Source organism: Ahaetulla prasina, chromosome 12, assembly GCF_028640845.1.
Source record: "Ahaetulla prasina isolate Xishuangbanna chromosome 12, ASM2864084v1, whole genome shotgun sequence".
Taxonomy (NCBI): Eukaryota; Metazoa; Chordata; class Lepidosauria; order Squamata; family Colubridae; genus Ahaetulla; species Ahaetulla prasina.
Genome location: NC_080550.1, coordinates 1,768,871 through 1,784,501, shown reverse-complemented (window position 1 = coordinate 1,784,501; position 15,631 = coordinate 1,768,871). Strand labels below are relative to the sequence as shown.

At 43.6% G+C, this 15,631-nt stretch overlaps 1 protein-coding gene across 5 annotated transcripts in view; it reads left to right on the top strand.

The window, feature by feature from the left end:
• BANP (BTG3 associated nuclear protein) overlaps positions 1-15,631 on the top strand; it is a 107,797-nt gene that overhangs the window by 54,630 nt on the left and 37,536 nt on the right. For 2 of the 5 annotated variants that reach the window (XM_058155370.1, XM_058155373.1), the window contains 3 exons: positions 6,123-6,253; positions 9,677-9,748; positions 13,033-13,077. In XM_058155370.1, the coding sequence (XP_058011353.1) occupies positions 6,123-6,253; positions 9,677-9,748; positions 13,033-13,077 (248 nt within the window). The remainder of the gene's footprint in view (positions 1-6,122; positions 6,254-9,676; positions 9,749-13,032; positions 13,078-15,631) is intronic. The other 3 variants (XM_058155371.1, XM_058155374.1, XM_058155372.1) reach the window with 2 other exon arrangements.

The window sequence follows — 15,631 nt, the reverse complement described above, 5'->3', positions numbered from 1 at the left end:
AAGAGCTACAAGTTTATTTCCTGCTATTTGCTAACAAGAACCTGAACTACTAACAGTCAAGACCAGAGGTCAGCAACCTGCGGCTCTGGAGCCGCAAGTTGCTCTTTCACTCCTCTGCTGCGGCTCCCTGTCACTCAAAAGATATATCACAACCGCCAATGAGCGACACCCGCCGGCATGCAATTTATTGAGCTTTTCAACCTCCGGTAGGCCAACCATGAATAAATCCAAGAAAAGAGAAGTTTCAGAAGAAAACAGAACGTTTAGTTCAACTACATATGCTAGTTTTGTGGCCGCTCAAGAAATAGTCAGGCACAGGAAGACTCTTGTGGCTTCTGGTGTTTTCTTTTCTGTGGGAAATGGGTCCAAATGGCTCTTTGAGTGTTTAAGGTTGCAGACCCCTGGTCAAGGCAAATTGGCTCCAGATAAGAGGGGGGTGGAGGAGGGCCTGGACTTCAGTTAAGTGCATTATCAGAATAGAATAGAATAGAATTTTTTATTGGCCAAGTGTGATTGGACACACAAGGAATTTGTCTTGGTGCAGATGCTCTCAGTGTACATAAAAGAAAGATACGTTCATCAAGGTACAACATTTACAACACAATTGATGGTCAATATAAATCATAAGGATTGCCAGCAACAAAGTTACAGTCATACAGTCATAAGTGGGAGGAGATGGGTGATGGGAATGATGAGAAGATTAATAGTAGTGCAGATTTAGTCAATAGTTTGACAGTGTTGAGGGAATTATTTGTTTAGGAGAGTGATGGTGTTAGGGAAAAAACTGTTCTTGTGTCTAGTTGTACTGGTGTGCAGTGCTCTATAGCGTCGTTTTGAGGGTAGGAGTTGAAACAGTTTATGTCCAGGATGTGAGGGGTCTGTAGATATTTTCCCAGCCCTCTTTTTGACTCGTGCAATATACAGGTCCTCAATGGAAAGCAGGTTGGTAGCAATTATTTTTTCTGCAGTTCTAATTATCCTCTGAGGTCTGTGTCTTTCTTGTTGGGTTGCACCCAACTCTACACCCTCTACACCCTCTACACCCTGTAAGAGACTCCAAATTGATAATGCATTTGACTCCTCCCTCGGGCTCAGCCTGTTCCTCCCCTACAATACTTAGATGATAACTTGGAGAGATCCCATAGTCAGTCGTAGGGGATCTGGACCAAACACCCCTAGCAACTGCACTCCCAGGAGACTGGTCTGTGGGTCGGAGGGCTTGTCCTCTGATTTAGTCCACCCCATATCCCAATTTGCCTGCCCTTAGTGAGCCGGTAAGGTTGCCCTTGTCCCTTCTTATCATCTTTCCAGCATTTATCTTCCAGCAAGTTAGACTGAACTTGTGACCAGTTTGGACAGGGAGGAAGAACGGTTTAATCAGAAATATTTTGGAAATCTCACTCAGCCTTGGAAATGAGCTTGCAGGAGAACAAAAGAGCTGGTTGAGGTCCAGTCCACAGAGCAAATAAAATGCATGCATATGAGCAATAAATGAAAAATACTTATCCCGGCGCTTGTCTTTGATGTGGACTGGGGCTCAGCCAAATGGGCCTCTTGCCATGGGATTCGGGATCTTTCGTTCTCCTGTCGTGTAAAGGGAACTTCCCTTGTTTCCTAGACGAATGCCACATTTGGAGCTCTCTGACCCTGTTGAGTAGCTGCAGGGAAACATGAGAGAAATGCCTGCACCTCGGTCGGGTTTTATCCCCAAAGGGATCTGCATCCCAGTTAGCTTTAACGGGATGAAATGAAGAGGGCATCCTTCCAGAGTTCTTTCTCAGGATCCTGAAAGCAGTTGTGGGCTTTAGCCCAGGGGTGAAATGCTCCCGATTAGGATCAGATCGCCTGATCCAGTAGCGATGGCGGCAGGTGGTTCGGAGAACCGGTAGCAAAAATCTCTCTCTCCCCCCTCCCCATGCCCAGCTGAGCCACGCGGAATTTTTTCTTCGGCCGAAAAAATGCTTTTAAAAGTAAAAAAAAAAAAAAAGCCTCTGCCGATCAGGCAACTCAGCTGGGATCGTCAGAGCCTTTTAAAAGCATTTTTTTCTACAACTTCTTCGGCTGAAGAGGTTGTAAAAAATGCTTTTAAAAGGCTCCTCTGGTGATCCCAGCGGAGTTGCCTGATCATCAGAGGCTTTTAAAAGCATTTTTTCTATAACTTCTTCGGCTGAAGAGGTTGTAGAAAAAAATGCTTTTAAAAGTAAAAAAAAAAAAGTTGGCCACGCCCACCCAGTCCCATTACCACCACCCCTCACCAAGCCACGCCCACAGAACCGGTAGTAACAAATTTTACATTCCACCCCTGCTTTAGCTCCTTGAGACGGACGGCAGCATCACTGAAGGAAGGTTTAGGGGTAACTCGAAGGCGCCTGCATTCCTATCCCAGCCTCCCTTGAGAGCAGAGATAGCTCAGATGAGAACTGCGAGGGAACAGGGGAGGGAAGGAGTGTCTGCCAGGAGTGGTCAAAACTCAAGACGGCCATGCACATAAAAACAGACAAAGCTTCGATTCAACTGTTATGGCCGCCCTCTTGGCTCTTTCAACCTCATCCTGTGGACATCCCAGGGCAAAAGTGACTCACCTATGCAGGTGGTCCTTGACGGACGACCTTAACTGAGCCCAAAATTCCTGTTGGGAAGCGAGACACCTGTTAAGGGAGTGTGGGCCCATTTAATGACCTTACTTGCCAAAGTTGTTAAAGTGAATCCCTGAAGTTGTTAAGTCAGTCACACGGTTGTTAGGTTAATCTGGCTTCCCCTAAATTTACCAGAAGGACACAAAAGGGGATCATAGGACCCTGCAACCATCATAAATATGAGTCAGTTGCCAAGCATCCGAATTTTGATCACGTGACCTTGGGGATGCCGCAGCGGTCGTAAGTGTGAAAATGGTCATAAATAAGTCACTTTTTAAAGCGCCGTCGCAACTTCAAACGGTCCCTAAACGGACTGAAAAAACCTTCAAGCTCTGGGCAGAAAGCAGACATTGAAGAGCCCAATTTTTTTGCCTGCCTCACAGCTTCAAGAAGTCTTCCTTCTTCCTCCCACAACCCCAAGACACTAATTAAGGCTGCTCTGGGTTTAATTGGCTGAGCAGCTTTACAACCGTCACAAAATGTACTAGTTCCTTGCGGTAACTAATGAAAGTTTCCCCACATTTCTTTTGGCTCCCTTGCCAGATCTAAAAAAAGCCCCTTACACTTGGGGCTTGAAGGAATTGATCAGCCTGCTGCCGCTTTGGCCTCTGCGTGCGTTTGGGTTTCGTGGGTTTCCAGAGGAGGGTGGCAAGGAGCTGGCATCGGGGCAGGCTGGCACTGGCTTCCCAGATCCCCTTCCGAGGAGCCAGAAACGGATCTCAGACCGCTGACTCTGCTGTCGTTTCTATCTTTTTCCTGAGTTCTTTTAAACATTCCAAAATTCTCTGAAAGCCCCAGCCTTAGCCTCTTTCCCTCCCTGTTTCTATTCTACCAGCTGTAGTTCAGTTCTTCGGCCTGCCAACCCCTCTGTCTCCAATAAAAATTGAACACATGGAGAGAAGATGATGCGATAAGGCTGGCCTCAAATTTGCCCCAGCCCGAGATTATGTCAGGCCTCTAGGAAGAGTGCAGAGAAGAGCCACAAAGATGATTAGGGAATAGGAGGCTAAACCATCTGACGAAAGGTTGAAGGAACTCGGTGTGTCCAGGCCATCAAAGAGAAGAATTAGGGGGAACCTGTTAGCAGTTTTCCAGCACTTGAGAGGCTGATGCAGAGATGAGGGGGGGGGGTGTCAGCATAATATCCAAAGCACCAGAGGGTAGGACAAGAAGTACCGGTAATGGATGGAAGCTGTCAGAGGGAGATCCAACCTAGTATTAGGGAGAAATGTCCTTCTCCATTTAGTTATTCTCCCATTTTAGAATCAGAGTTCACTCAGCAATTGTTTGATTATTCTGAGTATCCAGCACCTACCCAGAAGGAATGATGCTACAAGTTATAAAAAAAATAATTATTAAATGCACCACCATTAGGGCACGAGGCTGAATTTTTTTGTACATTGGCTTGATTAAACAGAGGTTTTCTACAGAATAACTCATGGCCCTCCTATGAGTCATGAATTCTCTGACACCCCAATATAATTTTTTTTTTAAAAAAAGGAAGGTTAGATAATTGGCATTCTACATCTCTGGGTGTATCCTTCTCTCTCACGGTTATCTTCTGTTTATACTAAAATAATGCATGAACAGCTCTCTTTTTTTTTTAAAGGTGGTGTTGCATCTGGCGGTTATCTCTGAATGATAGGTGATGATTTTGGGGTTTAGATCCTACTAAATCCTTTCCTTCCCCTTCCTATCTGAGGTCATGACACCACAGCCAGATGCTGAAAAATTCTGTTTATAAGCAGACTTGCTTCTCGAGAGACGTCGTTGTTGGACGCATGACATTTGTGTGAGTGTTATGCTTGTGGTATTCAGCAGTCCCTCGGTTCACTTGGCAGATGTAAAAATAGCTTCTTAACATCTGTAAGGAAGCAGCTGGTCAGTGACAAACACGAGCCTGTGTTGTTCCATTACAAACAATGTGCAGGGTTGCTCCAGTGTCGTTACTCAAAAGCATCCGTCCATCCATCCACCCACCCTGGGATTGTTTTGGTCAGTAGGCACTTCGGGGACTATTTTTCTAATTGAAGTTGGATCGAGATGCTTCCTAGGCTTGTCAGCTGAAGTAGCGTGAACACGAAGAAGGGGAAGTTTTTGCTGGATATTTAAAGCAATTCCTTCTTGTATTGCTTTGATTCATAGCCACATTTGGTTGTGGTTGTCTTGTCCAGATCTTGTCCACAGGCATCAAAATAAGAAGAAAGGCATCAGCAAATGGAAAATTGGCAATGTTGAGACAAAGCATTTTAAAACTGTAACAGAAATATAATCCCCTGCCTGTCCATCAAGGAAAGCTTTGCATTGCTGGTGCTTTGTATCCCTTTCCTGGTGTGTGTTCAGTCCCAAAATACCACACACATCATTCCAACTCATTCATATACAGGTTTCGGCAACATGACACGCAACATTGGATTGGGTCTGCGGCATCCATCACTCTAAGGCCCTGTCCTTCCCGGCACGTTCGAACAAAAGTGCACGACACAAAACTATGCAGGCAAAGTTATAGGAACTGCTTCCCTGTATAGTGACTCTCAGTGGTTGGACAATTTTCTTTTTTTTAAAATAGTAAGAATCAGACATGGAGATGTGTGGATGAACTCTCAAAAGCTTATTCTTATATGGAATCTCAAGGCTTTGAAAATCTAGGAGGATCAGAGACGTATTTGGAATAAAATGGGAGAATTATATGTTACAATAGACCACTTTAGGTAGCTCCTGCTTTGCAAAGCCTCGCCTTCTTTTTTCCCCTATATCTTACCTAGCTTTTCAAATAAATGGATTCTTTAAAAATAATTCTTTGAAGAATTAGGCACTTTCTTGATGTCCTTAATTCAGTTCTGTTCGGGTTGTTTGGTCCTCGGTTGCAGAATGAGGGAGAGAAATAATATTCAGAACTATAGATTTGGACCTCCAGATTAACTAGAAAACATTTGAACAGCCCATTGGAAAAATGAAGTCACAATTGGATGGATTGAAAGTAATCAGTGAGCTGAAAAGGAAGGTTAAGGCCGAGGGGAAAAGTCCCGCTTTCCCAGTTGGAAACTTCGCTAATTAATCTGGAACCATTTCTAGGTTAATAAAACAAAGTTAAGGGAAAAAATTCAGCTCCTGCCATGGAGTTATAAGATACGTGTGCATCTCTCTCTCATACACACACAGATACAAAACACACCTTCCCTTCTAAAAGATGTTGCTGATGTTATCACTGAATTTCAGTAACGCCGCAGATGACAATTTAATAATTAAGTAACCTAAGAAAGGTTCATACTTCGTTTTTTTTATATAATAAACGATGGATGACTTCTGTTTCACAGCAACACTTATGATTTTCTACGCCTCTCCAGCGTAGGTCTCTTCCCCAGACCTGAGGACATTTCTTCTCTCAGGATGCTTCAAGTTGCAGAAATCTAATCTGGACATTTGGGTGTTGTCAGAGGTGGGGAGCTTTGTGATAAACCCCGGGAACTTCGCTTTGTTTTGCAGAGAGCACGCAGAGCACCGTGTCGGCCCCAAATGAAATTCAGGCCAACCAACCCCAGGCGCTTCATTATGCTTTGGCCAACGCCCAGCAAGTCCAGATTCACCAGATAGGAGAGGACGGCCAAGTGCAAGTAGTAAGTATTCATTCTTGACCGTCCCTTTGGTGCTCTACAGCTGCCTTCCGCGCGCGCAGATCAGACTCAGTTTTTCCTTTCTTCCCAAAATATGATTTCCTGAGGTTCATGTAATTAAGGCATGTCCATATGTGTTTTGGAAAAATCTGTTTTCTGGTGTGGTCCTTGATGTTGTGCGTGGTGTATGCGTGTAAAAATATATCATTGAAGTTAGGCTCCGTGGTTGCTGCATCTGCACGCATGGATTTGCATGCCGATAGTTACTTTCCATTGTGCCATTCCGTGCAGGATGCAGTCTTGATGGATTATACATAAGCCTCTCCCGAGCGATACTAGCAATCCGTTTGCCCTCATTTTTTCCAAAGTGCTTTCTGAAGAATTTTTTGGACATCTGTTAGCTGAATTTCTTCCATGTGTATATGGTTAAATTTGTGTACATAAGCCCGGTTTATAAACATTGGCATTAAATTCTTTTCTTTAAAAAGTTAACACTTTGACCCCAAAGGATGCAGAAGGCAGGAAGTTTAAACACGGAGTGTGGCACTTCTGCTGTGCCTCAGGCTTTTGTTAAAAGGATTTCCCTGGTAGGGCATGGAAAAGCTGGAACTGGGTTCCATGACCCAAAAACTCTGGACCGGTTGCATTTGAGACTCTGTGTTTGCTCTGGAAAGGCAAACAAGCTTGTCTTAAAATTCAAGCCAGCATAACTCATCCACGTCTCCACTTATCCACCTATCTGTTCAAGACAACCAACCAAACTCAAACTAGTCCAGGACCTATTTTTAATCCACTCCCCTTCAAAGTCTGGGTCAGATAGCTTCCTGGTTCCTTCTCTCTTGCTTCTGCGCCATATCAATGCAAAGAAGACAGAGAACCTCACCAGCGCTGCCTTGGGTGGAGAGGTAAAAGGAAGCACCCCGAAAGATCTAAGAACATTAATGATATATCAGGTGGAACCAAAGGAGACGACCTACCTATTTTGGGTTCTGTGTCCCATAGAGATGCACCAGCTGGCAAGACAACCAGCAACCAACTAGACACATCTGGCAAATCCAGCATGTAAAAGAGACAGCGATGACTCTCTTATTCATTCATTTATTTATGAAATTTATTTGCTTCTCACAATCCAACGATTTGGGCAGATTCTTTTCCACAGCTGTTCCACGGCAATTCCTATTTAGGACCATTTTTTTCCCCGGTTATGTTTTCCCATTTAATGTTTCATCTTTTAAATTGCAGGTAGTTCAGCTTGTGTACATGGAACTTATTATGTGTTTATGGGATGGAAAGGGACACATAGGTAGAAGAACTTTCCTTTTCTGGCGGCACTGGAAGAATTCCCTTAATTTGCAAGCAGCATTTTTTTTTAACCAAAGCAGGCCATTGTGCCAGCTGTTCTCTAAAAGCTGATGAGGGTTTAGTGTTTGGAAGGGAATGCAGTTTGCTTATAATTTCAGCCAGGGTTGGCTCCATGGCCCTGTTTTATATACAGCTCCTATTGTCGTTTGGATGTTTGGTCCTGCTGTTTCCCCACTATAAATAGACAGTTTCCTTCCAAAGGAAATGAAACTATTTAAAATAGGAGGATCAGTATTTCTTTGAAATTTATGTGAAATTTTTAGAGCTTTATAAGAAAAAGAAGGTCTTTGACAGATCTTCCTCGTGGATGCATTTAAACTTGGGCTCCTACCCAGCAGCACAAAAATGAGCCCAAAAGAACCTACCCAAAAGAAGTCAAATTGCAGCTTTTAGGCCAGCAGGTGAAGCTCCATCAGAGCCTGGGTGTAATTTTCCCCCACTTCCCTTGATCGTTTCCCCTCCTTTTTCAATCAGGCAGCCGTTGTACCTCACAGTGATCTATTGCATCCTTTTTATTAAACCCTCAAGGCGCAATTCTCTGCTTTCATCGGTTGGCACAGCTTCCTTCGGGAGCAGCTGCAATCCAAGGGCGATTCCCTAGCAGAGAAAAGCTTATCTTTTCTCGGGGAATTGTTTTCTCCACCCAAGCGGAAGGGTTTGTTTATTTTACAAAAGTCTCTACCGCCCTCTCCTGAATGGTTTTGCGCACCTTTCAAAAATATAGCATAGATACCTCAACCGTTCATGCCCAGCAGAGATAAAGATCTGACATGATAGCAGGATCCCAGGATTTGAGGGGCTGCCACAAAGAAGAGGGAGGAGGTCAACTTATTATCCAAAACACCAGAAGGCAGGACAAGAAGCAATGGATAGAAACTCATCAAGGAGAGAAGCAACCTGGAATTAAGGAGAAACTTCCTCACAGTGAGGACAATTCATCAGTGGAACAACTTGCCTCCAGAGGTTTTGGGTGCTCCATCACTCGAGGTTTGTAAGAAAAGACTGGACAACCACCAATCTGAAATGCTATAGGATCTCCTGCTTGAGCAAGGGGTTGGACTAGAAGACCTCCAAGGTCCCTTCCAGCTCTGTTCTGATTGATTGAAAGTTCTGAAGATTCAGGGGCTGTCTTGAACTCAGTCCTAGACTAAAATCTGAAAGAAGAGGGCAGCAAGTTCTAACTTGAGGGGCACTTTATTTTCCAAATAGCCCCTGCCATGAAAAAAGCAACATCAACTGTTGAAGTTAAACCCATCTGTGGCAGAACTTCCCCAAAGTGTCCCATGGGAACCCTGAACCTGAATGAGTTGGTGCTCGCCCCTGAGGGACATAAAACTCTGGATACGAATAACAGAATAATAGAGTTGGAAGGGACCTTGGAGATCTTCTAGTCCAACCCCTTGCTCAAGCAAGAGAAGACCCTTGAAGTGGCTGAGAAGTGGCTGTCCAGTCTCTTCTTAAAAGCCTCCAGTGATGGAGCACCCCAACTTCTGAAGGGAAGCTGTTCCACTGATTAATTGTCCTCACTGTCAGGAAACTAGTTTCCATCCATTGTTTCCTGTCCTGCCTTCTGATGCTTTGGAGAATAGGTGGACCCCCTCTTCTTCTCTGGGGCAGCCCCTCAAGTACTGGAAGACTTGTATCACATCACCCTTAGTCCTTCTTTTCATTCTTTTCCCCCCCAGGAGAATAAGGAAGGTTCAAGCAATGTCCAATTGGATATTTTCCGGGCAATATAGCAGGACAACTGTAGCTCTCTACAAACATGTTAATTATACTTTTCCTGTTACCTCCAGAGTTAGACAATCCCTAGATACCGAGAACACTCAAGGAAAGAAAACATAAAAAGTAAACAACCTTGGAAAATTAGCTGTGCATCACCCTGAAGTGAGCCTTCCTTCTCTTTTAGCAAGAAAAGATTCCAAGATGTAGGAAGAAACGCTGATTTCTCTCTGCCTGCTTCTCCCACCGCTTAGCAATATTGTTTTAAGTTGGCAGTGTTCATAAGGTTTTGACTAATGCTTCTCATGTTTCTTCCTTCTTTCCTTTTTTTAAAATTCATGGATCCCACAGGGACATCTCCACATAGCACAGGTGCCACAAGGAGAGCAGGTCCAGATCACGCAAGACAGCGAGGTGAGCCTTCAACAGTCTTACCTGGAAGGAGCAAACTTTGTCTTCCCTGTGGCTGGAAAAGAGGAGAAGCATTAAGTGGAATGTGCAGTGCTGTAAGGAACAGCAGCGCCCTTCTCTTTGCCTCTTGAGCCACATAAGGGAGAAGAAAATGTTATGTTGTTGGTTTGAGCTCCAAACTTGGCAGTTTGGTTTCTACACCATTTCCAATCCGAGCTACCAATATTCAAAGACATTTCAGAAGAAAACGTACCAAGGTACAAATGCATCTGCAGTTCCTAGCTAATTAAAAATTGGAGTAGGGTGGTGGCCTGTGTGTCAAAGGCAAATCCATGCTTATCTGTTGAAGTGCATGCATTTTATAATGCATAGCAGGGGCATGCTTTCCTGCTTAAATGTATTATTTCTGCCGAGGTATATTACAGGCATTCCTCAACAAACAACCGGTAGCTTAATGACTGTAAGAAGTTACGACGGACTCAAAAACTTACAATCTGCCCTTGAAGTTACAACTGCCACGCCACCCTCCATAGTCATGTGGTTGCATTTTGGGTACTTGGCCATCAGTTCAGATTTACAACCGGTTGCAGCATCCCACATTCACCCGATCGCATTTTGTGATACTTTTTGCCCTTTTGCAGCAAAAAATATCGGCAGCAACTACCCCTGTGCAGCAGAAAAACAACAAAAAAACGCCCATGGATAAAATGGATTTGCACTTACAACCGTGGGGTTTATTTAACGACTGCTGTAACCCAATTAACGACCATGGTAAAATGGTCGTAAAATTGAGTCTGGTCTTGCGGTGCCCCAATTTATCATTGCAATGACTTACTGTGTAACTCACATTAAATTAAATTAAATTAAATTAAATTAAATTAAAGTAACTCACATCAAATTAAAAGATGCTTGCTCCTGGGGAGGAAAGCTATGGCAAATCTAGACAGCATACTAAAAAGCAGAGACATTACCCTGCCAACAAAACCGTGTATAGGGAAGGCTATGATTTTCCAGTTGCAATGTATGGCTGTGAAAGTTGGACCATAAGGAAGGCTGAGCGCCAAAGAATCGAGGCCTTTGAACTCTGGTGCTGGAGAAGACTCCTTCGAGTCCCTTGGACTGCAAGGCGAACAAACAAGTCAGTCCTAGAGGAGATCAATCCTGACTGCTCTTTAGAAGGCCAGATCCTGAAGAGGAAACTGAAATCCTTTGGCCACCTAATGAGAAGGAAGGACTCCCTGGAGAAGAACCTAATGCTGGGAAAGATTGAGGGCAAAAGAAGAATGGGACGACAGAGAACGAGGTGGCTGGATGGAGTCACTGAAGCAGTCTATATGAGCTTAAATGGATTCCAGAGGCTGGTAGAGGACAGGAAGGCCTGGAGGAATGTTGTCCATGGGGTCGTGATGGGTCAGCCATGACTTTGCAACTAACAACAAAGTTTTTTGAGAAAGGCCATACAACAACTGTGTAACTAAAATTTCAATCTCAATAGTGGTTGTAAGTTGAGGGCTGCTAGTGTTTCTCTCTGGAAGCTAATGAGTTTTGCTTAAAGAATGAGAAATGCCAGAACAAGAATTCAAGCCACACAATTTCAAAATCTGCCTGAGATTGCAGACAAACTAACTAGAGTGGCTGAGAATCTCCTGGTGCTAAGGAAAGACGAAAGCAAGGAATGCAAATTGCAGGAAGAAACGCAGCGTTTGTACACCCCTATGACTTCAGAGGGAGTAACCTTGGATGTGAAGGGAAGCAGGATCAGGTCCATCTTTTATCCAGCTAGATAGATAACATCTGGATAGGAGCTAATTCCAATTTATAGTTTCTTGAATGGAGCCAAAGTAGTTGTTGACACCCTGATGTTTATAGCGAATATGGAAGTTGGATCACCTTATAACTTCATTTTGCATCCTCTGTATGAATTTCTTTATACAAAATTAATTTTTCTATTACTGAGGTTTCGGAGAGATATTGCTAGTTACAAATGAAATGGATTTTTTTCATGCTTTCTTCATACTTCTAGACTCAGAAGCTTCTCCAAGATTGGCCACAACAATCAAAATACTTGGAAACGGATACCTTTGTCATTGTTTAATGGAGTTTTTGTTTGCCTCTGAGCCTGAACTGTGATAAAAGAAAAGACCCGTCAATGGAAAGACCAGCATTAAAGTTTGCAGATATCGTCCCCATTCAGAAAGCTGGATTCTGGGTTGGCCAGGACACACTGTTGCTCTCCTAATTTTAAGCTGAGAGGGATTTTTAATTCATTTAAATTTCAAATTTAAATGTCTCCACATTTGCAGATCAGATACATTGCAAGCATGTAAAAAGCTTGTCCTTTTAATTTTTTTAGCAAGTTTTACATTTTTTCTTCAGGAGCCCTTTCATGTCAGAGGCAGTAGAAATCCTGTCCTTCTTCTGCTAAAGGTCTTGGCATAGAAAGAGTCTTACCTTATCCCACTAGACTTGAAATCCTGGGCTTGGAAAACTTGGAACTCCGTCGCCTTTGACAAGACCTAAGTTTAACTCATAGAATCATCTATTGTAATGTCCTTCCTGTCAAAGACTACTTCAGCTTTAATTGCAATAATACAAGAGCAACCAATAGATTTAAACTTAATGTCAACCGCTTTAATCTAGATTGCAGAAAATATGACTTCTGTAACAGAATCATCAGTGCTTGGAATACTTTACCTGACTCTGTGGTCTCTTCTCATAATCCTAAAAGCTTTAACCAAAAATTGTCTACTATTGACCTCACCCCATTCCTAAGAGGGCCATAAGGGGCGTGCATAAGAGCACAAACGTGCCTACCGTTCCTGTCCTATTGTTTTTCTTTTCTTCTTCATATATATATATATATATATATGCTTATACCTTTATATACTATATAACCTTTCTGTATGATAGTTACATATATTGTTGTAACAAAATAAATAAATAAATAAATAAATAAATAAATAAATAAATAAAGAGAGAGAGAGAGAAGGGAGAATTGGAGAGTTGTCTTGACTACACCAACACGGCTCTAATTAACATTGCAAAAGCATAATTTTCTTTATAGGAGCAGAACTTTTGTTTTGGGTTAAAAAACAACAACCCACAACTTGCATTAAATAAGCGTCCACGGACGTTCTCAGTCATCCAGGTCATGGTTGTCCCAAAGGTGCTTTTCCGAAAGGCAGCCGGACTTTTTGATTTCTCTTGAAGGCCTTTCACTTCTCATCCAGGAAGCTTCTTCCGTTGCCTTAGATAAATAAATAAAACCACGTTTCTTTCTTTTGCAGGGTAACTTGCAGATCCATCAGGTTCACGTTGGGCAAGACGGCCAGGTAGGGAATCCCGCTCTGGTTTTAACATTTCAACTCTGTTGCTGCCGCTGGTTAATGCGAACCATCTGATTCTTGCAGTTTCCTAAAACTGGGCAGAACAGAACCTTTTTTTTGGGGGGGGGGGTTTGTTGTTATTTTTGGAAGAGTTATGAGTTAAGCTGATTTTCTGGCAAACATGCTTATCTAATATCCTTGTGTGTGTTTATCTTAAATTTCGTTGAATTTTGGCTCCCTTGTCATTGTGCTAAATTGCTCTTTTCTTATCCGACACTGTTGGCATGGACACATGTGGTCCAGAAATGTGCAGACATGGAGATGTTCGCAGATAACAGGCAGTCGACTTCATCATTGTGAGAAAGAGACATTTTCCTCCACCTCCCAGGAACTGCGCACACTTTCTGTCTTACGCACACGGTTATATGGTTCAGGTGGCGGATCGGGAGACACTTTGCTTATGCTCAGACGCTACTCTTCCAGGATGGGCATGGTCTTTTGCTTTAAAAGCAGTTCGCCTCTGGGTTTCATTGTAACATCTACCCTGTCCTGATGGCCGTTGGCATCCGGCGGTGGGGAATTCACCTTTTCGCCAATGACCGTCTGGGGAAGTTTCTCTTCTCCCCTCTTGTCTTAAGAGCCTACATCCGTTATGATGTACTTTAGGTTTGTTAAAGAATCTTAAGCAAGAGCCGAGGTGGCGCAGTGGTTAGAGCGCAGTACTGCAGGCTACTTCAGCTGACTGCTAGCTGCAGTCCAGCAGTTCGAATTTCACCAGGCTCAAGGTTGACTCAGCCTTCCATCCTTCCAAGGTGGGTAAAATGAGGACCCAGATTGTTGGGGGTGATAGGCTGATTCTGTAAACTGCTTAGAGAAGGCTGTGAAGCACTGTGAAGCGGAATATAAGTCTTAAGTGCTATTGCTATTTATTTGTATTCTACCTGTATTATTTTCACAAATAACTCAAGGCAGAGAACATCTCCAACACATCTTCCTCCTGTTTTCCCCACAACAACAACCCTATGAGATGAGTTGGACTGAGAGAGAGTGACTGGCCCAAGATCACGCAGTTGGCTTTCGTGCCAAAGGCAGGACTAGAACTCGCAGTCTCCCCATGATTGGCCAAAAGTCACCCAGACCGCTTTCATGCTTAAGGCAGGACTAGAACTCACTGTCTCCCAACGATTGGCCCAAAGTCACCCAGCTGTGGTTTTCATGGCTAAAGTGGGACTAGAGCTCCCAGACTCCCTGTTTCTAGGGTGCCTTGACCATTGGACCAAATGGGCTTTCTTCCTGCATCTCTCCCAAACTTCAGCCTTTGACCTCTGCGGTGTATTGCCAGTGGCTCTCTCTCTTCCTCCTTGCCTTTGCCTTCTTGACTGTTTTGTCTGGGTGACTCTGTTGGATCGATGTCTGGTTTTTCTGGCACGCTAGACCCTGGTAGTGATAGAGTAACTCTCCACATGGGTTCTATTAGCTCGACGTTTCGTGTTTCAGGCCATGTTTAATAGGAAGGCCAAAATGTAGAAATAATTAAACTTTCTGTTTGAACTAATGTAGATGCTGAGAGTCCTCAGAAGGAGGGGAGGGGCTTCGGTTGGCAATAGGGGTAAATTCTCAGATGACCTGCTTTTCCTCTCGTTCTTTTCCTCCTACAGCTCTTCCTCTAAAGCAGCGTTTGTCAACCTCATCAACTTGAAGAGGGATGGATTTTGGCTTCCAAAATGCTGGCTGGGGAATTCTAGAAGTCGAAATCCACCCGTCTTCAAGTTGCCATGGCTGAGAAACATGGAGGGAAATTTATGTATGTTGCTCATTATCTACTTCTGGATTTTGGCAAAACCGCAGCATAACAAACAACTGCCGGCCTTAGTCATGTGACCGACCCGATTGTGATGAGCATCACGACATATGGATGTAACGGACAGGCTCCGTTACGATAGTATATCGAGAACTTATCTAGGTTGTGTTTTCTAATTGGTTTTAATTGATTTTGTTCGAGATGGGTAAATAAATAAAATAAGTGGCACCGAACATAGCAGCCATTTCCTCTTTTTGGAATCTTGGCTTGTTTCGGGGAATCTTGGCTTGTTTCGTTTTGGCTGCTTCTCTTCCCAGGGTCTTCTGTCCATGGATTGCGGGAAGTTGGTTTGTGAAGTACTCCTCGACTTACAACCATTGGTTTAGTGTTCAAAGTTGCAACTAAAAAAGGGACTTATGACAGTTTTTCACCCTTACAACCGTTGCAGCCTCCCCATAGTCACGCGATCAGAATTCGGATGTTTGGGCAACTGACTCATATTTATGACGGTCGCAGTATCCCCCAGAGGTCACCTGATCCCCTTTTGCGAGCTTCTGACAAGCCAAGTCAATGGGGAAGCCAGATTCACTTAACAACCAGGTTACTAACTTAGCAACTGCAAGTAATCACTTAACAACTCTGGCAAGAAAAGTCGTAAAATGGGACAAAACTCACTTAACGAATTTCTCACTTAGCGACAGAAGTTCTGGGCTCAGTCGTGGTCGTAAGTCAAGGATAACCTGCTGCTGTGTATTCTAG